Consider the following 18,565-nt stretch of genomic DNA (forward strand, 5'->3'; position numbering starts at 1 on the left):
CGATGGCTAAAGTGTGTTTTTAGCACGAGGATCAAGAGTGCTCCTCTTAACGATTACTTTTGCATAGGGGCGCATAAAGCGGAGTGAATAATTTACCCATATCATTCTCATGTGAACTTGCTTATCGGTAAGGGAAGCATTTTTATTTTGATGCGGTTTTAGACAAGATGATTGCATTTAATTGATGCTATTTCGTCGCTGGAATGACTGCCTTATCCGGTAGAGTTTTCTCCGATTGCGGTGGTCTCCTATTCCTTCATCAGCTTGGATATCGGATTGTCTGGGCTTTTCGTTAACCCCTAAGGTCAACACTAAGGCAGAAAGATTTCCATTTAGTTCAGTACGAAAAGGACGTAATTGCGGAATCCGCTGATCCACTGTTCTCCATTATGAACCACAATTTCGGGGGTATACATGAATATATCGCTGATTTGCATAGGTGGTGTGAACTACTTCTAAATGCGAAACCATTTAGAGTGACCGTATCCGTCTCTCAAGCGTTAGTGTCCGTGGACTCTTGGAAAAACTACACTGATGAGGACTTTTTACTCTGCCACACGCGTTTTATTTGTAGCCATGCTCTTGCGGTAGTAGCGGGGTTCGTATGCAACCTCCTTGCGTCGATTTCTTGGGCTGCGTAAAAGGCTGTTTCCGGGGCTCCTAATGCAAATAAGGTTCTCACACTTTCTATCGACTGTATCATCGATTTTCATGCGCTGGCGAAGTGTTGCATTCTGCTTGACAAGATTAGTATCACCTTAGTTATTATCATAAATGATGAAATCTTCTCACTAAGGATTTTCAGGCTATTGATAAGCTCATCGAGCGTGGTCACGTAGATCGATCCTTTCAATGTTTTATTATTTTTGTAGAAAGTTGTGAACGTTGCCTTTGGACTTTTATGCATGTTGCAATGATCTTCTGCTCCAGTTGGTCGTATTTCTTCCACTCTTGCTCTAAAATGTATCTGTTATTTCGGTTTTTTTATTGGATTGAACAGGCAGTGTTTCAGATTTTCACTCCACACATCGAGTTGGGCGCCACTAACAGCGGGAGCAAGGTAGACAAGATATGGGTGCAATCATCCGCAAGACTGAGAACTTTGTTTTTGGTTTGGTATTTATCTTTTGACTCTGCTTGCCTTTTTCTCCGAATCGCCCGAGCCTCTCGATCAAACTCCAAAGACTCGACGGTGTGTAAGCCAGCATATAACATCATAATTGAACCTTTTCAGGTCCTGTCGGAGGCGACAGGTATTAATGAAAGTCTGAAGCTTCCGAATAAAATTGACAGTAACTTTTTAGGTGTTGGTACCATATAGCACGTTTAAGATTTTCAACAGACCGAAACGGACTTTTCAAGTTGACAAATAAATAATAATTGCGTATGGCCACATTTTGAGATGCCTTGATTTTAGGCATACATGCACACTCATAATTACTTCCCTAGAAACTAGAATGCTTTCTAAGAATGCGAGTAGGTAAGCGAAAATGGTTGCAAATAATTTTCGAAAGTGGAAGTCAATGATCCTTTCACACTGCAATGTAGTAGCTATGTAAAAGTAGAAGTACAATACGAGCAGTTACTTTGTGTACGGTATTTTCCAATCGCTAATTTAAAAAAACAAGTTTTCGAAAAATTATGTTTCTCATCTATATCTTTTTCCTTTCAGCCTAAAGAAAAAATTGTTTCCACCAGTCAAAGCGGACGTGGGTCAAGAACCCAAAAGTACCGAAAGACACGATAGCAACGAGAAAGAAGGAGACATTTCGGACTCCGAGTCGGATTCAGAAAGTATCAGTTTAGATGCCGAGGTTTCCAAAAAACGTAATAAGAAAGAAAAAGTTGGTTTCCGCGAACGAAAGGTACACAGTTCATAGTTAGTGAACTCTTTAGATTGATATTCGGATTGTAGTCAAATTTGAATAAAATAGTATACATTTCGATTTTAATTTCAATATTACTTTGACTTTGATTTTCCGGTTTCATTTTATTTTGTTTAGATTATCGAATATGAAAATCGTTTAAGGGCATTTTCTACACCTGATAAAATCTTTCGATATTTCGCAACTATTCGGATAATTCACGGTCATAATGGAAGTGATGTTTTCATGACCCCTGATGATTTTCTGACGGCAATCACGCCCGGCATGAGACAGCCTGATGGTAATAGAATAATGAGAAATGTTAAAAATGGATGCAACTGATGCGCGTGCTAGACAATAATGAACAAATAACATTGTTAGTAGAGTCGCTAGAGATAAATTTTAATCCCTTAACTCATATATTAACTTTCCGACATAATACTCCTAATTCGTGGAGAGTTTCATATTCGATACTTGCTAATAGCTAGTCTCTAAAGTTTGTTGGGAATTTTTCAAATTCTTTGCTAGGGGACTTACTTCAGATGTAACACAAAGGTCAAGGCATTTTAGTAGAAGGTTTGGGTAGATTGACTTTCGAAAATATACAATAGGCTCAATTCTACAATTGTATATTAATTACTTGCAGGATATTGTGTAAGACAACAGATGCCGAGCAGATAAAACTTAAATTTAAAAAATTTCATAATCATTACTGCTTCTGTTTCTGTGCTAATGCTTTACATTTTAACAGATCATTGAATATGAAAATCGTATACGTCAATATTCTACACCAGATAAGGTGTTTCGATATTTTGCTACAATTCAAGTCCCATCACCATCTGGGGATCATTACGAAGTCTTTATGACACCAGTCGACTTTCTAACAAGCATGACACCTGGAATGAAGCAACCTGAGGGTATTTACTTGACTAACCTTCTTATATGGATTTCACACTTACACTTAGTACATAATGCACGCACGATTATATAAAAGAAATGACTGTAGTTCATTGTTGACATCAGTATTTAATGTTCATGTTTTATGTTTTGCCAGGTCTGGGACTGGATCAATACAGGCGTTATGACCCAAAGGTAGGTAGCATTTGGAAAGTGGGGATCATTTATTCGCAACTGAAAAGATGGCCATTTATTTTGAAAATGAGAATATATAGTAATCCAGTTCTATGTATTCACGTCTGGTGACCCTATCTTGCACTGGGCTAAGAGAGATTTTCAAATATGAAATTGAAATTTAGTTTGCCCTTAATTCATTGCAAATTACACTAGGAGGGCATCGATTTACAAAATTTTCTGAATTTTTATAAATTAAAAAAAAATCATTGGAAAAAGAAGTATACACTCAAAAATATTTGTGTATATCAAGTTAAGAATTAGGATTGGGAAAAATGGGAATCTAATGAATGTATAATTATACATAATTATTTAAACCAACACATTTAATCGGAATCATGATATTTAAAAAGAAGTTATAATATTGAAAATGAAAATTTTTGTTTGGGATGAGTTGTCCTGAGCCCACCATCTACTTGATGGCGGGCTGCACATATTATAATTTTTTATAATGTGACCAATTATCTATAGTTTTTTGTCGGTCATACGCCTGATCTGGCTGGAGTCGAGGCTCTCAATTCATCATTGTTTCTGTCAGCCTTTTGATCGATTCTTATCGACCTCGATGGGCAAACCGATCTTAGGAAAGGATTTGGCATCAACGTAAATTACATGACAATACGGTCGAAGGCGACTTTTGTAATTTTCGATCGGTGCAAATAGATAGGTCGCGATGTGCTCAGTTCGGATGTGATCTTGGGGTGTTACGCCACTGCTCGAAAGCTACATCTCTCTATTACCACAAGGCGTATTTCCTTGTCTGTGATAGCCGACCAGTGCTTAGGATCACAGAGGGCATCAGGGCGGACAATACTGCCGTCAATTTTTAATTTTAGACATTGATTCATAAAGAATGCCAATCCATCAAAGTTCCATGAGGCGATCATTCCACTTTTGGACAAGTTACTCGAGATTAGATTTGTTATGAAACGTTAGGACAGTGCAATAGTGCCCACAACAACAGAAAAGAGGAGTGGCGGAATGGCGCTTCCTTGATGAACACCGACAGAGACTCGAAATGGTTTTGATATACTTCTTATATGTACTTCGAGCTTTATTTTTCGGATCGCAGGAGAGCAATTTAGTTTCTCTGTCAATAGGTTTTGCCGTAAAGCATACCAGATGACCATATGTGACGTACGGCCAAACGGTCATTTCTTGTTTTTTTTGCACTGCCTTAGAGTCAAAAACACTTTGGGAACTGTTACTGGGTCCTTCCGCGAATGTGGGGTGTGAGGCTAATTTCTCCGACCCGAAAAAAAGAATATCCTTATTCACCATAGGGAGTAATTCTTCGAACAAAGGTCGAAGATTATTAAATTTAAAATTTTAAGAGTTTGATCACTTTTTATTTAGTTCAACTGTGCATCCGTAAATATTGATGCCATAGAATTTACAGCCTCATGTTACGTCTTTGCACGCTTTGGACGTGCAGTCAACTCAGATTACGATTGTTTCGATTCTGGTGTGAAATGATGGAGCCATGTTTCGTCCATTGTCATATATCGACGCATAAATTCGGGTTTTTCGTGGAGGTAGAGCCTAAAATACTGCTCAGAATCGTCAACTCGTTGTTTTAGGTCGATTGTGGGTACGTCTAGCACCCACTTTGAACAGAACTCTCGCATACCCAAACATTCATTCATTCATTCACAATTATTTTGTGGAGTTTGTTAATGTTTTCGTCGGTTATAGTCTCTTTGGGGCGTCCACTGCGTGCATCGTCCTCGGTGCTAATTTCGACTCGTTCAAACTTAGTAAATAACTTCTCAACGATTGATTTTCCTGGTGTCCGAACAATGTTTATCAAGCTAAGCCTTAGCGTCAAGAGTATTTTCAAACTAACAAAAGTTGCTTCAATCCCACAAACAATAGTCCGACCGCTGTCAAATTTATGTACGTGTCTTTTGAAGGCTAGAGTTAGCTGAAAATCATGTGGGTTTAATGCTGGCGGCGCCATCTGTGTGTTTGTCTACGAACTTTTCAGCCTAACTGTTTTACTTGCATAGTTTATTTATAGAATATATAGAATTTGAAAGAAGCTCGGAGAGTCGGATTGAAAATAAATAAATACCAACAAAACAAGGTTTTGCGCTCTGACAAATAACGGAATATCGAAAGCGTTGAAAAAATTTGATATCTAGCTACGATTTTTTTTTGTTGAAGTTGGTAATATTAATATTGCTCAACGCAATAACAGTGCTAAGTAAATCTGGAAAAACAACTGTCTCAACTGTCAGTTTTTGTCGCCTGTGAACTGCTGGCCGACAACCAAACCGCGGGGGCGACTGATATTGAATCTGCAAGCGACACTGTTACATTACATGTCCGAAAAAGTTGTCAGATCCAATCTTGTCATTCAGATTACGCACAATGATCACAATATCACCACCTCTGCTGTGTCCTGAAGTGGTTCTAGAAAGCCTCTTCCTCTGTATCGTCTATGTTGGTATGTAGCACCATACTATTGAAATATTTTCCATTCTGGGCCGGAGTATCGTAACCAAGATCCTATCAGAAACTGCCGCCCAGGTCACGAGAGAGCTTGCTGCGGAAGTTGTTAACATCAGTCCCACATCGGATTCACGAGCGCAAAAAGGAGGGGGTCATGCGCTGTTAATGTTTCTTAGTAATAAACTTGTGAAATCTACAAATGGTAAAAAATTTACTATAATTTAAAAACTTCCTATCTTTTATTCCAAATATGAAATTCTTCCTGCAACCTTGAATATGTTGAAAAGAATGTTCCCTTCGTTCACACTTCATATTAAAAATGAAAACTTCTTTTTGGAAGCCCCGACAGCGGCGAATGGACTTTTCACTAATGCGAGATTACTAATAATCGTTGGCACAACAAGCCGATTGTCAATTCAAGACCTTAACGTTAAACCAAGACCTTAACATTACACCACGGGATTACGGTACCCAGTCACGATACAAACCCCTGTGCCACCAGTGAGATTTGAATCGTAACTTTCTGTTGCAACAGCCTGGTGCTCTAAGCACTAAGCTATTCCGACGTTTAATTCAAAAATGAATCTCTATAAAACTAATGGCGACAAAAAAAAATGTTTGTGCCGCTGAAATGCTTTGCATAATAATATAGCAAGAACTGTGCACTTTTACTGGGCCAATTTTAATTAACATTCTTTACATTTACCTGTTAGAGAATGCTCCAAGTCTCGAAACATTTAGTATAATAAATCTTCCTCGAAGTGACTTTCGTTGTGGAAAACAAGATTTGACGATTTATTTATAGTTTCTAATTCGATGGTCACCTATTGTAATACGCGAAATATGTTTTTAGCAGGATACCTACAGAAGCATATCTTCTATTAGGTTGTACATCACACTACAACTAGTTAACATATTTAACAAAGTAAAAAAATGCTGTTCTGATTGGACCTAAACAACGGCTTTTCAGTTGCGAACTGTAAATAAGTTTTGTTTCTAAATGTTGGATGTATATTGTAATTGTAATTTCTCAGACATAAACAGATATACACATGGTTTTCATTACTGATAACTTATCATCCCTTTTTCTTAAATTATGAATGTCGTTTACTGACTATCTAACTGTGGCCATTTTCTTCCAAAATTGATATCTTCTGCAGACCCTGGGAGAGGTATTTACCATTTCCCCAATTTTTTTGACTTCTTAGAATACTTGGCTCTCTCCTCATATTAATCGTTTATACATATATATATATATATATAAATTAGCATAATGTAGCACTCGTTTTAGCAGTTTTTTTGTTTCGTTACAATTTTCCAGCATGATTTCTAACATATAAGTTTTGTTGAACTGCTACTCTTTAAGATATTGCCAAGAATAATATAAAAATTATATATGCAGATTGAGTTTGTTTCTGTTTACCTTCAAAGATGTCTTTCTATTAAATGTAGACCGAAATACTAATATATCCATTACGTAACACACAAAGCATGTAGAATAAGAGCACTTGCTACTTCTTTTTTGTTTACTGATCTTAAATTCCGCATGTTGTGTTTCAGTTAATAGTATAATAATAATAATTGACTACTTTGACTATTAAACAACTCGAGTTTCTTGTGTATTTAAACATTTTTCTATTCAATGATTATCCAAGTATTTTATGTAAAAATGGTTTAATGTTTTTGACTTGCGCGCACTTAGCATGGATTCAAAACGCTCTGCAATTACAGAAAATTACAAGCATCGCTGTGCCTTTACGCGAGTTTTGAACATTTGCGAGTACACGTTAGTGTAGATTACAAACACATACACTCTCATTACATTTTTCAAAAGCGCACAAGTCGAAACGCTGATAAACTACAAAATTGATTGTATTTAAAAATTTTTTTCGAATGACTGAGCTTTGTTATTTTTTTTCCGCAGACTGTTACCGAAAGACTTGATCTACATTTGGAAAAGGATAGCATTTTTTACAAATTGGGATCTTACGGGCTTATCTCTTTTTCGGATTATATATTTTTATTGACGGTGCTTTCAAGTGAGTACACAATACATATTATTAATTTTTGAATTAAGGCAAGACGAAGCTGAATAATAGAGTGTGATACCACGTTTATAGAATAAGAACTTATCTTCTAAATTAAACTCAATAATTTGTCAAGCTCAATTCTTTTGAAATATTCGAATGAACTGGTTTTATATCGTTACAAAAGCTTTTTTCTACAACCTCAACTAGATAACATTAATAATAATAATCGTTGGCGCAACAATCCATATTGGATTAGGGTCTGGAAGTGTGTTAGAGCACTTCATTTAAGACCGTAGCGGTCCAGTACAGAAACACTGTAGGAGGTAATGTGGTCGGCATTGCGCTCGCCCGAGATAATTGCCCTGATTTGACTCAGGTACTCATTCACAGCTGATTCGACTGGTATTATGGTCAAATCACGATGTAAATCCCACCGCCACCAGTGAGATTTGAACCGCGACCTTCCGTACGACAGCCTGCTCTAACCGGCCATCCGGAAACCACTCAGATATCATTGCTGAACCTAAAATGAAGCTAATTCAATACTAGGATATGCAACTGGGTAGTCCTTATAGTCTCGTGCATCTGGCGACCTGAGTAGAAGAACGATATCAAAGGCTTGAATCACTGGAAACAATATTAATTTAATTTACGTTAACCTTTTTATAACACAGCATCGCCTTCGTAGGCAAACAAAGTAATAACACAAACATCACTTCTTATTACCCTAATCGTACATATGATGCTATAATACCAATATTGCCCTCGGCAGACGACATTATCAAATACTGTTTGTCACTAGAGTGATTTTTATCCTGCATTCACTACATTCGAAATGTAAAATGAACGACATCGTCAAGTACGTATGAATGAATAAGAAGAAAAAACAAAAACGCCAAAGGTTCCAATATAATACTGAGAACAGTAACATCATGATCAGTTCTCTACTACACTGCCTCTAATAAATATTCAAATTTTATTTTACAACAACCTAAAATTTGATATGCTAAGTTTGTTAGGAGTAATGACACTATGGACACCTATGCAAGCAATTAATAAGATTAGTTTGTGTGACTTTAAGGGGGCTCTCCATTCAAGCAAAGAGGCAGTGTAAGATTTTCCCATCGATTATGATAACGTAGCATATCAAATGAAAAATTTAGATCAGTACTTTTCCAAGTAGGTCAGAATTGTGGAAATTAGTTTCGTTTGAAAAAAGGTTTTCGAGATTATAAAATTATAGCTTTAGGCCGTAAATTTCAAAGAGTTTTGAAGTTGCTTGATTTCACTTCTAGTATCTAGTGCTTTGCTGAAAGTAGAAATTGCTCCAGTAGTTGATATTTTCTAACGAGTCTTCGATGTTTCTTTGTATGAGCTGCAATTATGTTTTATTCGATAATATTTGGGACTTTTGCTTCTTTCAATTTTCAAGCCTGTATATGGGGTAGGTAGGTAGGTAGGTATCAGTGGCCGCTCCGAGGAGCCCAATTAGCGCTTTGGTGCGCCGTTTTGATGCCACAAACTCCTAAGACCGTAACTGTTGTTATAGGAACAGGGAAGCGGAGTCCAGCTGGCTCGGATCTTCAGAGCCAGCCCGTAGCATTCACGAAGGAAAGCAGCTCTCCGACCCTGTAACTAGAAATCTCACTGAGGTCCCCAAAGAATGGTTTACCCAGTGTCCGCAGCCTGACTCGAGCCAGAGCCGGGCAATCGCAGAGAAAGTGCATGAGGGTTTCCCTTCCTTCTCCGCAGCTTCGGCAATGCGAGTTGTAGGGTAAGCCGAGCCTAGCGGCATGGTCCCCTATGGGCCAGTGCCCCGTGCAGACCGCCGTAATCTTGAATGTATTTGCACGCGTCTGGCACAGGAGCTCTCGTGATCGGGCTATGTTATAAGCGGGCCAAATTCTCCTTGATTTGGCACAGCTTGTAAGCCTTCGCCATCTCAGGCCCGCGGCTGCTAGGTAGTGCGAGTAGACTCGGCTCCCGACAGCCGCCAGCGGAACACCGACTGTGTTCCCCGAGGGACTGCCAAGAGCAGAGCCTTGCCTGGCCAATCCGTCAGCCCGCTCATTCCCTTCTATGTTCCTATGCCCGGGAACCCAGAGGAGAGTGATCTTGAGCGTGCCGCCCAGATGGTTGAGCATGTCTCTGCACTGCCCCACCAACCGGGAAGATGTCGTCGTTGAGTACAAAGCCTTGATGGCCGCTTGGCTGTCGGTCAGAATGGCTATGTTACGCTTGGGACTCGAATCACGCTCCAGCCATCGACAGACTTCCAATATCGCCAGTACTTCCGCCTGGAATACACTGGCGAAACCTGGGAGACCATACGACTTGGATACACCGTGTGTATTCGAGAAAACCCCCGCGCCGACTTCATAGGCCATCTTTGATCCGTCCGTAAAGAATACCGTGTCATAGTCTTGCAACACGCCGCCGGTCTTCCACTTTGCCCTGGTTGGAAGGTCCACAGCAAAGTTTCTCGTGAAGTTCAGCTTGCGTGTGACATAGTCCGTGGGGGATGCCCAGATTTCTCGAGGTATTTCATCTAGAATGTTGCTGTGGCCGTAGGACTTCGCTGCCCAGCATCCGGACTCACGCAGTCTTACGGCACTGCACGCTGCAACATATTTGATGTGGAGGTCAAGGGGGAGGAGATGCAGGAGTACATTGAGAGCATCTGCCGGGCAAGACTGCAGAGCCCCCGTAGCACCTGCACACGCGGTTCTTTGAATCCTATTAAGCTTCGTTCTATTGTATTTCTTCTTCAAAGCCTGCCACCATACAATAGATCGGTACGTCAGGATCGGACGCACTACAGCGGTGTACATCCAGAGAACCATCCTCGTCTGGAGACCCCATTTCTTGGCAAAGGTTCTCTTACAGGCATAGAAGGCTATACAGGCCTTCTTAACCCTCAGTTCTATGTTCAACCTCCAATTTAGCTTAGGATGCAGGATTACACCCAAATACTTCACATTAGAGGAAAGAACCAATCTTTGTTAATTCAGCCGTGGTAGATGGAATTCAGGTATCCTTGTCTTGGTGGTGAATAGCATCAGTTGCGTTTTGGTTGGGTTTATGCTGAGTCCGCATCTTGCGGCCCACAGGCACACCTTTCGCAACGCTCCTTCCATGATGTCGCTCATAATGGACAGAAACATCCCAGATACTAGTATCACCAAGTCGTCGGCATACGCCACCACCTTCACCCCGCTGCTGTCTAAAGTACGTAAAATTTTGTCCATTACTATTAACCAGAGCACCGGTGAGATAACACCACCCTGGGGCGTGCCTCTGTTCACAGCTCTGGTCAAGTGGTTGCCTCCCAGATCGGATTGGATTATTCTGGTACTCAGCATGGATATAATCCAATGGGTGAGATACCCCTCCAATCCAATACCGGTCAAGGCTTCCTTGATGGCGTTGGTACTGACGTTGTTGAAGGCTCCTTCTATATCCAAGAAGGCAGCAAGGGTATACTGCTTGTACTGCAGCGACCGCTCAACCGTGCCAATTACCTCGTGGAGGGCGGTTTCTGTGGATTTTCCTTTGAGGTAGGCATGCTGGGACTTAGAGAAAGGCGTTCTCTCCATAATCGTCCTTAAGTGAATGTCCAGGACGCGTTCTAGGGTCTTCAGCACGAAAGAGGTCAGGCTGATTGGTCGAAAGTCCTTCGCGGACTCATGACCGCGCCTGCCCACTTTCGGTATGAAAACCACCCGTGCGCGCCTCCAGGACTGCGGTACGTATCCTAAAGTGATGCAGCTCCGGTAAATCTCAACAAGCCACGGCACAACCCTTTCCTGCTGCTTCTGTAGCATGACTGGCATTATGCCATCTGGGCCCGGAGATTTGTATGCGGAGAAGCTGTTTATAGCCCAGCCGATCCTATCCCCGGTAATTACCGATTTGATAGTCTCGCACAGCTGGGGTTGCCGCAAACCCTCCAAGCGAGGTTCTGACTCACAGTCCTCCTCGCTGGAGGGAAAGTGCGTTTGCACCAGCAGCTCCAAGGTTTCACTGAAAGATTCCGTCCAGGAGCCTTCCGACTTTTTAAGGAAGGATGGACTCTTATGTTCCTTGGACAGAATCTTATTGAGCCTCGCGGATTCACTAGTGCTTTCAATGTTCTGACAATAGTCTAGCCAAGACCGCCTCTTGGCGGTCCTGATGGCCGACTTGTACTTCTTTAGGCAGTCCTTGTATGGCTGCCAGTATTTTTGCCTGTAGCAGATGTTGAAGATTTCTCTGGTCAACTTCCTGAGACTAGAGAGATCTTCGTTCCACCACGGTGGCAGGGTCTTTTTGCTGTACTTAGCCTGTATATGATTCATAAAAATATAGTATGAAGAAATTAAAAAGCTGTATGAGAAATAAGTCTTATTTCTTTTGGATCGATAGTGTGGAATAAATTTACCGTAGTTGCAATTTGGTTTATAGGTTGGATCAAAGCTGTCACGTTTAGTCGCAGAATCATTACTTAATTACCATCACTTTTCATTCGCAAGTCACTCACAGGAAAATGACACTGGACGTTATCCAAAAGAAGAAAGGCCGTGACCACTAAACCACGACTTTTTAAGAACGTTTCAACCTCGGACAAAAACTGGTGCAAAAGATTTGAAAACTCAACTTTTAAAAACCATTGCAAAGGAAGGTGCTCAACGCGCTACTGACAGTACTTAAAATTGCCTTTCTAATGGTGCACACTGATGGTGTCGATGTCTAAGTCATTTCATACTTTATCTCACAATGGTTATACACCTAACAAACAAACAAAATTTTCCAAAATTTTGGAATGTTCCTTGAGCATGCAAAGCAGATCGTTCTAAACTATCTAAAATGGATAGACAAGCAGCTTCTTCTAGTCTAGCCTAAAATTGATAGACACGGGGTAGCTTCCTCCAAACTACAATTTTTAGTTTTCAATGTAGATATATAGCTTCTTTTTAGGCTCAGCAATGATACCTGGATGGTGTCCGGTGTCCGGATAGCTGAGTGGTTAGAGCACTAGGCTGTCGTACGGAAGGTTGCGGTTCAAATCTCGCTGGCGGCAGTGGGATTTGTATCGTGATTTGACGTCGGATACCAGTCGACTCAGCTGTGAATTAGTACCTGAGTCAAATCAGGGTAATAATCTCGGGCGAGCGTAATGCTGACCACATTGCCTCCTACAGTGTTCTGTACTGTACCGTTACGGTCTTGAATGAAATGCTGTAACACACTTCAAGGCCCTGATCCAATATGGATTATTGTGCCAACGATAATTATATTATTATAATGTAGATATATATTTCGGGAGCAACTTACCCCCTTCCTCAGTACAAAACTACTAAAAACAATTGCGATTATACGGTTCTTTTATACTTATTCACTAATTACTTAAATTACTTTTAAATATTTTTTAAACTATCAACCTAATTACCTGTTAATTACCGCGGCGAGTCCTATTAATTTTGAGTGGCCCTTATCTGAATCTGTGTTTAATAACCGCGTCGAAGTAGTGTTCGGAAACAAAAGTCGTGCATAAGATCATCAGTGGCAGCGCACATAGTCGAAAAACCTCATACCATTCAACAGGAAAATCTTGAGCTCTTACGTCATACAAACCGAACGACAACTTTGGGCCCTTGGGAAAGTTTAGAAATTTTGAGAGAAGACGAGACGCGGTTATTAAACACAGATTCAGGTAACTGTCCCTGAAAATTAATAAGACTGGCTAGCTTTGTGCTGAGGAGGTTGCTCCCGAATATATATTTATGTATAAACATATTTATTTTATATATATACATATTTATTTTATATATATACATTGAAAACTAAAAATTGGACATTGAAAAATGGAAGAAACTACTTGTCTATCAATTTAAGGCTAGAGTATAAATATCTAAACATCTAAAATGGGTTACCATAGGTATTCTGTATTTTGAATATAACTTGCACTCAGTAATAGCTATTCATATTTTGAAATGTCTTTTTCGGTTTTTGTCTCCTTATTTCACTTGAAGCTTTTATTGTTTAATATTATTGTTCTTATTATGGACACCGTCACACGGGATATCCAACGTCCAGCACCCTACACACTACTTTATGCAGATGATGTTTTCCTAGCATCTGATAGCAAAATGATCTCGAGCAATTTGTTCAAAAATGGAATGATCGCCTCATGCAACACGGTCTCAAATTGAATTTAAACAAAACTGAATTTTTGACGACCGATCCTCATGAAACAGGCACAATCACTGTCAGCGGCAGTGATTTGCCCAGAACTAAGCGATTTAAATACCTCGGGTCAACACTATCAGCCAATGGAGAACTGCGTTATGAAATTGCTTCACGTATTAACGCAAGCTGGATGAAGTGGCGTTCCACAACTGGTGTTCTTTGTGATCGACGTATCAACGAACATCTCAAATTTAAAATTTACCGCATTGTCGTTCGTCCTGTCGCTCTCTATGGTTCTGAGTGTTGGCCGACTATAAAAGACAATGAACGGCGCCTTGGGGTAATGGAGACGAAGTTGGACTAGTGGCGCCACACGTTTAGATCACATCCGAAATGAGGATATCCGCGATCGTTATGGGGTTGCACCGATCGTGGAAAAGTTGCGAGAGAGGCGTCTATGATGGTATGGTCACGCAATTCGTGCAACGAGAATTCCTTGCCAAGATTGGTCTGAACATCGAAGTCGATGGTAAACAAACAAAAGGCAGACCTAGACAACGATGGCTTGATACGCTAGCCCCATCTAGCCTCGAGATTGCAGGCATTCAATGGAGCCAAGTGGCGAAGTCGATCATGACGAGCCGACCCGGCTTGTGAACAGGACAAACGCTGAAGAAAAAGAAGAAATTGGCGGACAGGTGATCTTTTGAAATGGGCTTGCGGTGAACGCTAGAGAGACGGTTAATTACAAGCTACATATTTTATCGGGTGAGGAAATTTGTTGCCAAGGCTGGTTTTGCTAACAACAAATGAACGGGACAAAGGCTGAAGAAAAAGAAGAAAAAGATTAGGGGGCGGTAAATAAACAAGTCGGAATACCGGAAGCTGGCGCTTTGGGAATAAAGGTTTCGTGGTCATTTTATGTAAGAAAATGTTGCCAAATATTGGTGGGCCGAAACATTGCCGGAGGTTGGTGCTAGCCGGAGTGGTGCGCTCCATCCTGCTCTACTTGTCGCCTGTGTGGGCAGAGGCGCTTGCAAACTCTCAGAGACGGAAGCAGGTGAACTCGGTTTACCGGCGGATGGCTTTGAGGGTTTGCAGTGCTTTTAGAACCACATCAGATGAGGCAGTATTGGTGGTGGCAGGCATGATCCCGGTTGACATTCTGGCCAAAGAAATGAGTGTCCTATACAATGCAAGACATATGGAGGGGCATGCACAGCGTAGAAATGCGGTAAGGTCAGAGTCGCTTGATCTCTGGCAACGCAGATGGGACGAGTCTGCGAAAGGTCGGTGGACGCACAGGCTCATTCCCAACATTAGGGTGTGACTTGAGCGAAAACATGGGGATACCAACTACCACATTACCCAGTTCCTCACGGGACACGGTGGTTGCTACAGGCAGTATCTGCACCGCTTTGGGTTGGATGACTTTCCGAACTGTCCCAGATGCGATGGCATACCGGAGGATCCAAAGCATGTGATGTTTCACTGCCCACGATTTGCGATGGAGAGAAGGAGCTTAAACCAGGTGCTGGGCAGGAGCGTGACCCCGGAGAGCTTGGTTACTGAGATGCTGGAGTCCGAGGAGAAGTGGCTTGCGGTTAGCTCCGCAATCATCCAAATGCAGGAGGAGTTGCTGAAAGAACAAAGAAGGAGGAAAGCTGCAAATAGGAGAAGGATGAGTGCCTAAGGGCAAACCTACCCCGCGAAGTAATACCTCAATGGTGGTCCCGCGGGGCTGGGGCTGGAGAGACCGGGTGTGGTTTTTAGTGGGTGTGAATCCCACACGCGCCCGCTGTGGTTTCGCCGTTCGGGCGGCGGAGCTGCGGCGGACGTGTCTTTCTAAGATTTTCCACCTCCGTGTACGCACAAAAAAAAAAAAAAAATGTAAGAAACTTCAACGCACATTTTGCTATCCCTATATAGCTACAAATCCAACATACGTACATATTACAGTCAAAGATATTATCCTCAACCTAAACAAACAAACTGCCTATTCTCGAATACTGTACATATATATGCACTTATATGAATTGATCGTACCCATATTTCCGATTTACTTCGTGCACAAGAGCATACATATGTACATATATAGCACGTATATTAAATATAGCTGGTTTAATGTACAAATATAATATATTTATCTGAATTAGACACTACCCGCAAACTTCATATACTTACATACACACACGCCTGTTTGTGGTAATTGATATTCATAAACAAATAACTAAAAAACTAAAATAAAGTATCTGAAATAATAAAAAACTTGTTATTTTTCCCTTCATCAGTGCTAACAAGTTTCAACTTGTTAGCACTGATGAAGGGAACAAGTGCTTCCCGAAATATCGGTATTTGCAAGAATAAATATCCACACCAACGAAAAAGAAACAACAAGTTTTTTATTATTTCAGATAATTAATCGTTGGAAACACCGCATAATTACACTCAGATAAAATAAAGTAATTCTTTGCGACTCCATTCATACGAATCGTAACCGGATGTTTTTTAGATTTTTTAGATTTTTCCGTTGGATAGGTTCTGAGAACGAGACCTGTTACACTTTTTGGGGGCCATATTTTGAGCCCCCACTTCCCTACGTTTCACCTGATATCTAATATGGAACCAGTTTTGAAAAGTACTAATTGAGCCCTTTCATTTGATACCCCACATGGCCAAATTTTATGAAAAAAAATGCTCACCCTCCATTTACATGTATGGGGAATCCCCCCTTAAACTTATCACAAAGTGGCACTGCTGTATGTATGTATGGTGTATGTAAAGGGAGCAACAGGTCACATGCTCTCACGAATTTTCGTGACAATCGGTCCAGCCGTTTCCGAATAAATAAATGACAGACAGTTTTAATGGCCGTGGTGTGCACTGGTGCATTAGCGAAGAAGAGTAAAACTCCACGCAGCTTTTTCAGATGCTTTAAAACCTATTCATTTGAGATATGGAAATATGGAGATTGGAACTGTGAACATGCAAAAGGGGGGGTACAACTTTTTGCATCGAATATAATCATAGGTAGATCAAATAAAAAGTGCTTCAAAAGGTATTAACCTTTTGAAGCAGTTTTTAGTTTTCACATTGGCTCCAGAGAGTAGGGAAAGGTGAGGTTTGCAAGGGGTCGCTTAAATTCAAGGATTATTTCAGATACCCAGCCAATAAATATAACAATAATATCTAGTCCTTAAAATAATAAAATACTGAAAATATCCCCCCTTCCTAATTCTGCTCAAATAATAACTAACCGCCTGTTGAAGTAAAGGATGACCAGAATGACCAACCGCGTTAAGCTATCCCAATGTCCGAAATATATGGAAGCTGGGCGCTTCAGGTATAAAAATGTTGTGTTCATTTTATGTGTGGAACTTCCTATGCAAATTTTTCAATTCGTACATAGCTAAGAATTCAAAACATTTCTTCATATATACATTTTCCAACTCCAAGATATATCTACAAGTTAAAGACAGATACACTATGGTACAAAAATGAGTCAGCGCTGTTTGAAAGTGTAAAGATCCTCTCATTATCGCGTATAAGTTAAAGTTAGCAGAAACAAATATTTATTATCATATTCTATAATGCGGGAGTAATCTATTCGGTTTAAAATTAGGCCTCTTTTTCTTCCTGTCCCCTTTCCCACCAAGCCAAAAAGTGTTCTTATAACATTCACTATTGTAATGGGAAAATAATTTTTTATAGTCATTATTTGAACACGTGCTTAAATATGCAATATTATTTATTTAAAATGAAAGCCCTTAGCATCGCAGAAAAAATCGGAGTTATTTTTGGCGCCAAGAGAGGTCGATCAAGCCAAGACTATGCAAAATTATTGCGGATTGGTAAAAAATCTGTAATGAAAATTAATAATAAATCTGACTAAACAGTCCTAAATTCCCATGCCAAAAAGAGGAGTTCATAAAAGGCAACGTCAAATGACGCTCGATATTTGACGCATCAGCTAGCGTATTTTTGGGCGGCTTTTCGCTTCTGGTAGGCTAAAAAATACTAAAGGAGCTTCTGCTCTTGCAAACAGTCCCATTAGACAATTCAAAGAGCATTGAAAGACATTGGATTGGAAGCTTTTGTGAAGGAGGAAAAGCTAAATGTTTCTCCGAGAATTTCCAAATTATACACTTCAATGCCAAACTACATAAATAATAATAATAATCGTTGGCGCAACAATCCATATTGTATCAGGGCCTTGAAGTGGGTTAGAGCACTTCATTCAAGACCGTAACGGTACACTACAGTACACTGTAGGAGGCTGAGTCGACTGGTATCCGACATCTAGTCACGATAATAAATCCCTCTGCCACCAGTGAGATTTGAACCGGACACAAACACATAAAGCTGTCAAAAAAGACGAAAACCATTGGACAAAATACTTAGTTTTAATGCATATGAACTATTATCGATAGAACATTTTCCAGAACGAATTTGTTGTGTAAGAAGGTCTTGAAAAATAGAGCGCAATTGATTTTTCAATTATGCACAAATGGAACCGTCGTGCATTCAATATACATAAGAAGATACAACGCTACATACTTGAAGCGTCCAGCTTCCGGTTTCTTGACTTGCCGTTTGGTTGATTTGTAGCCCTATCGGCTTTGCTTCCTAGTTCAAATTTATGAGGACTTTTTCTGAGGATTTGAGCGAGCATGATAGCATATTGATGAGGATTGATGATAAATATTAAATTCCCCATTTTCCAAGTATATTGAAATTTGGATTGCATCGAGCTTTGTGTGGGATTAAGGAGTTCTTTAAAATGTGCGAATGGCTTAGTAAGCAGAACACTATGTTGTCGGAGCGGAAGGTTGCGGTTCAAATCTCACTGGTGATTGATTTATCTCGATGAGGTTAGATATTGTCTTCTATTTGTAGTCTGGCCTAAAATTGATAGAC

General features: G+C 40.3%; 1 protein-coding gene across 4 annotated transcripts in view; it reads left to right on the forward strand.

Annotated features, from left to right (window-relative positions):
- Positions 1 to 18,565, forward strand: part of LOC119651230 (calcium uptake protein 1 homolog, mitochondrial) — a 54,723-nt gene that overhangs the window by 7,223 nt on the left and 28,935 nt on the right. Inside the window, exons 3-7 of one of the 4 annotated variants that reach the window (XM_038054709.1) lie at positions 1,673 to 1,865; positions 2,004 to 2,166; positions 2,920 to 2,957; positions 6,611 to 6,622; positions 7,375 to 7,489. In XM_038054709.1, the coding sequence (XP_037910637.1) occupies positions 1,673 to 1,865; positions 2,004 to 2,166; positions 2,920 to 2,957; positions 6,611 to 6,622; positions 7,375 to 7,489 (521 nt within the window). Of the gene's footprint in view, positions 1 to 1,672; positions 1,866 to 2,003; positions 2,167 to 2,616; positions 2,783 to 2,919; positions 2,958 to 6,610; positions 6,623 to 7,374; positions 7,490 to 18,565 lie in introns of all 4 variants that reach the window. The other 3 variants (XM_038054706.1, XM_038054718.1, XM_038054725.1) reach the window with 3 other exon arrangements.

Source organism: Hermetia illucens, chromosome 1 (genome assembly GCF_905115235.1).
Source record: "Hermetia illucens chromosome 1, iHerIll2.2.curated.20191125, whole genome shotgun sequence".
NCBI classification, from domain to species: domain Eukaryota; kingdom Metazoa; phylum Arthropoda; class Insecta; order Diptera; family Stratiomyidae; genus Hermetia; species Hermetia illucens.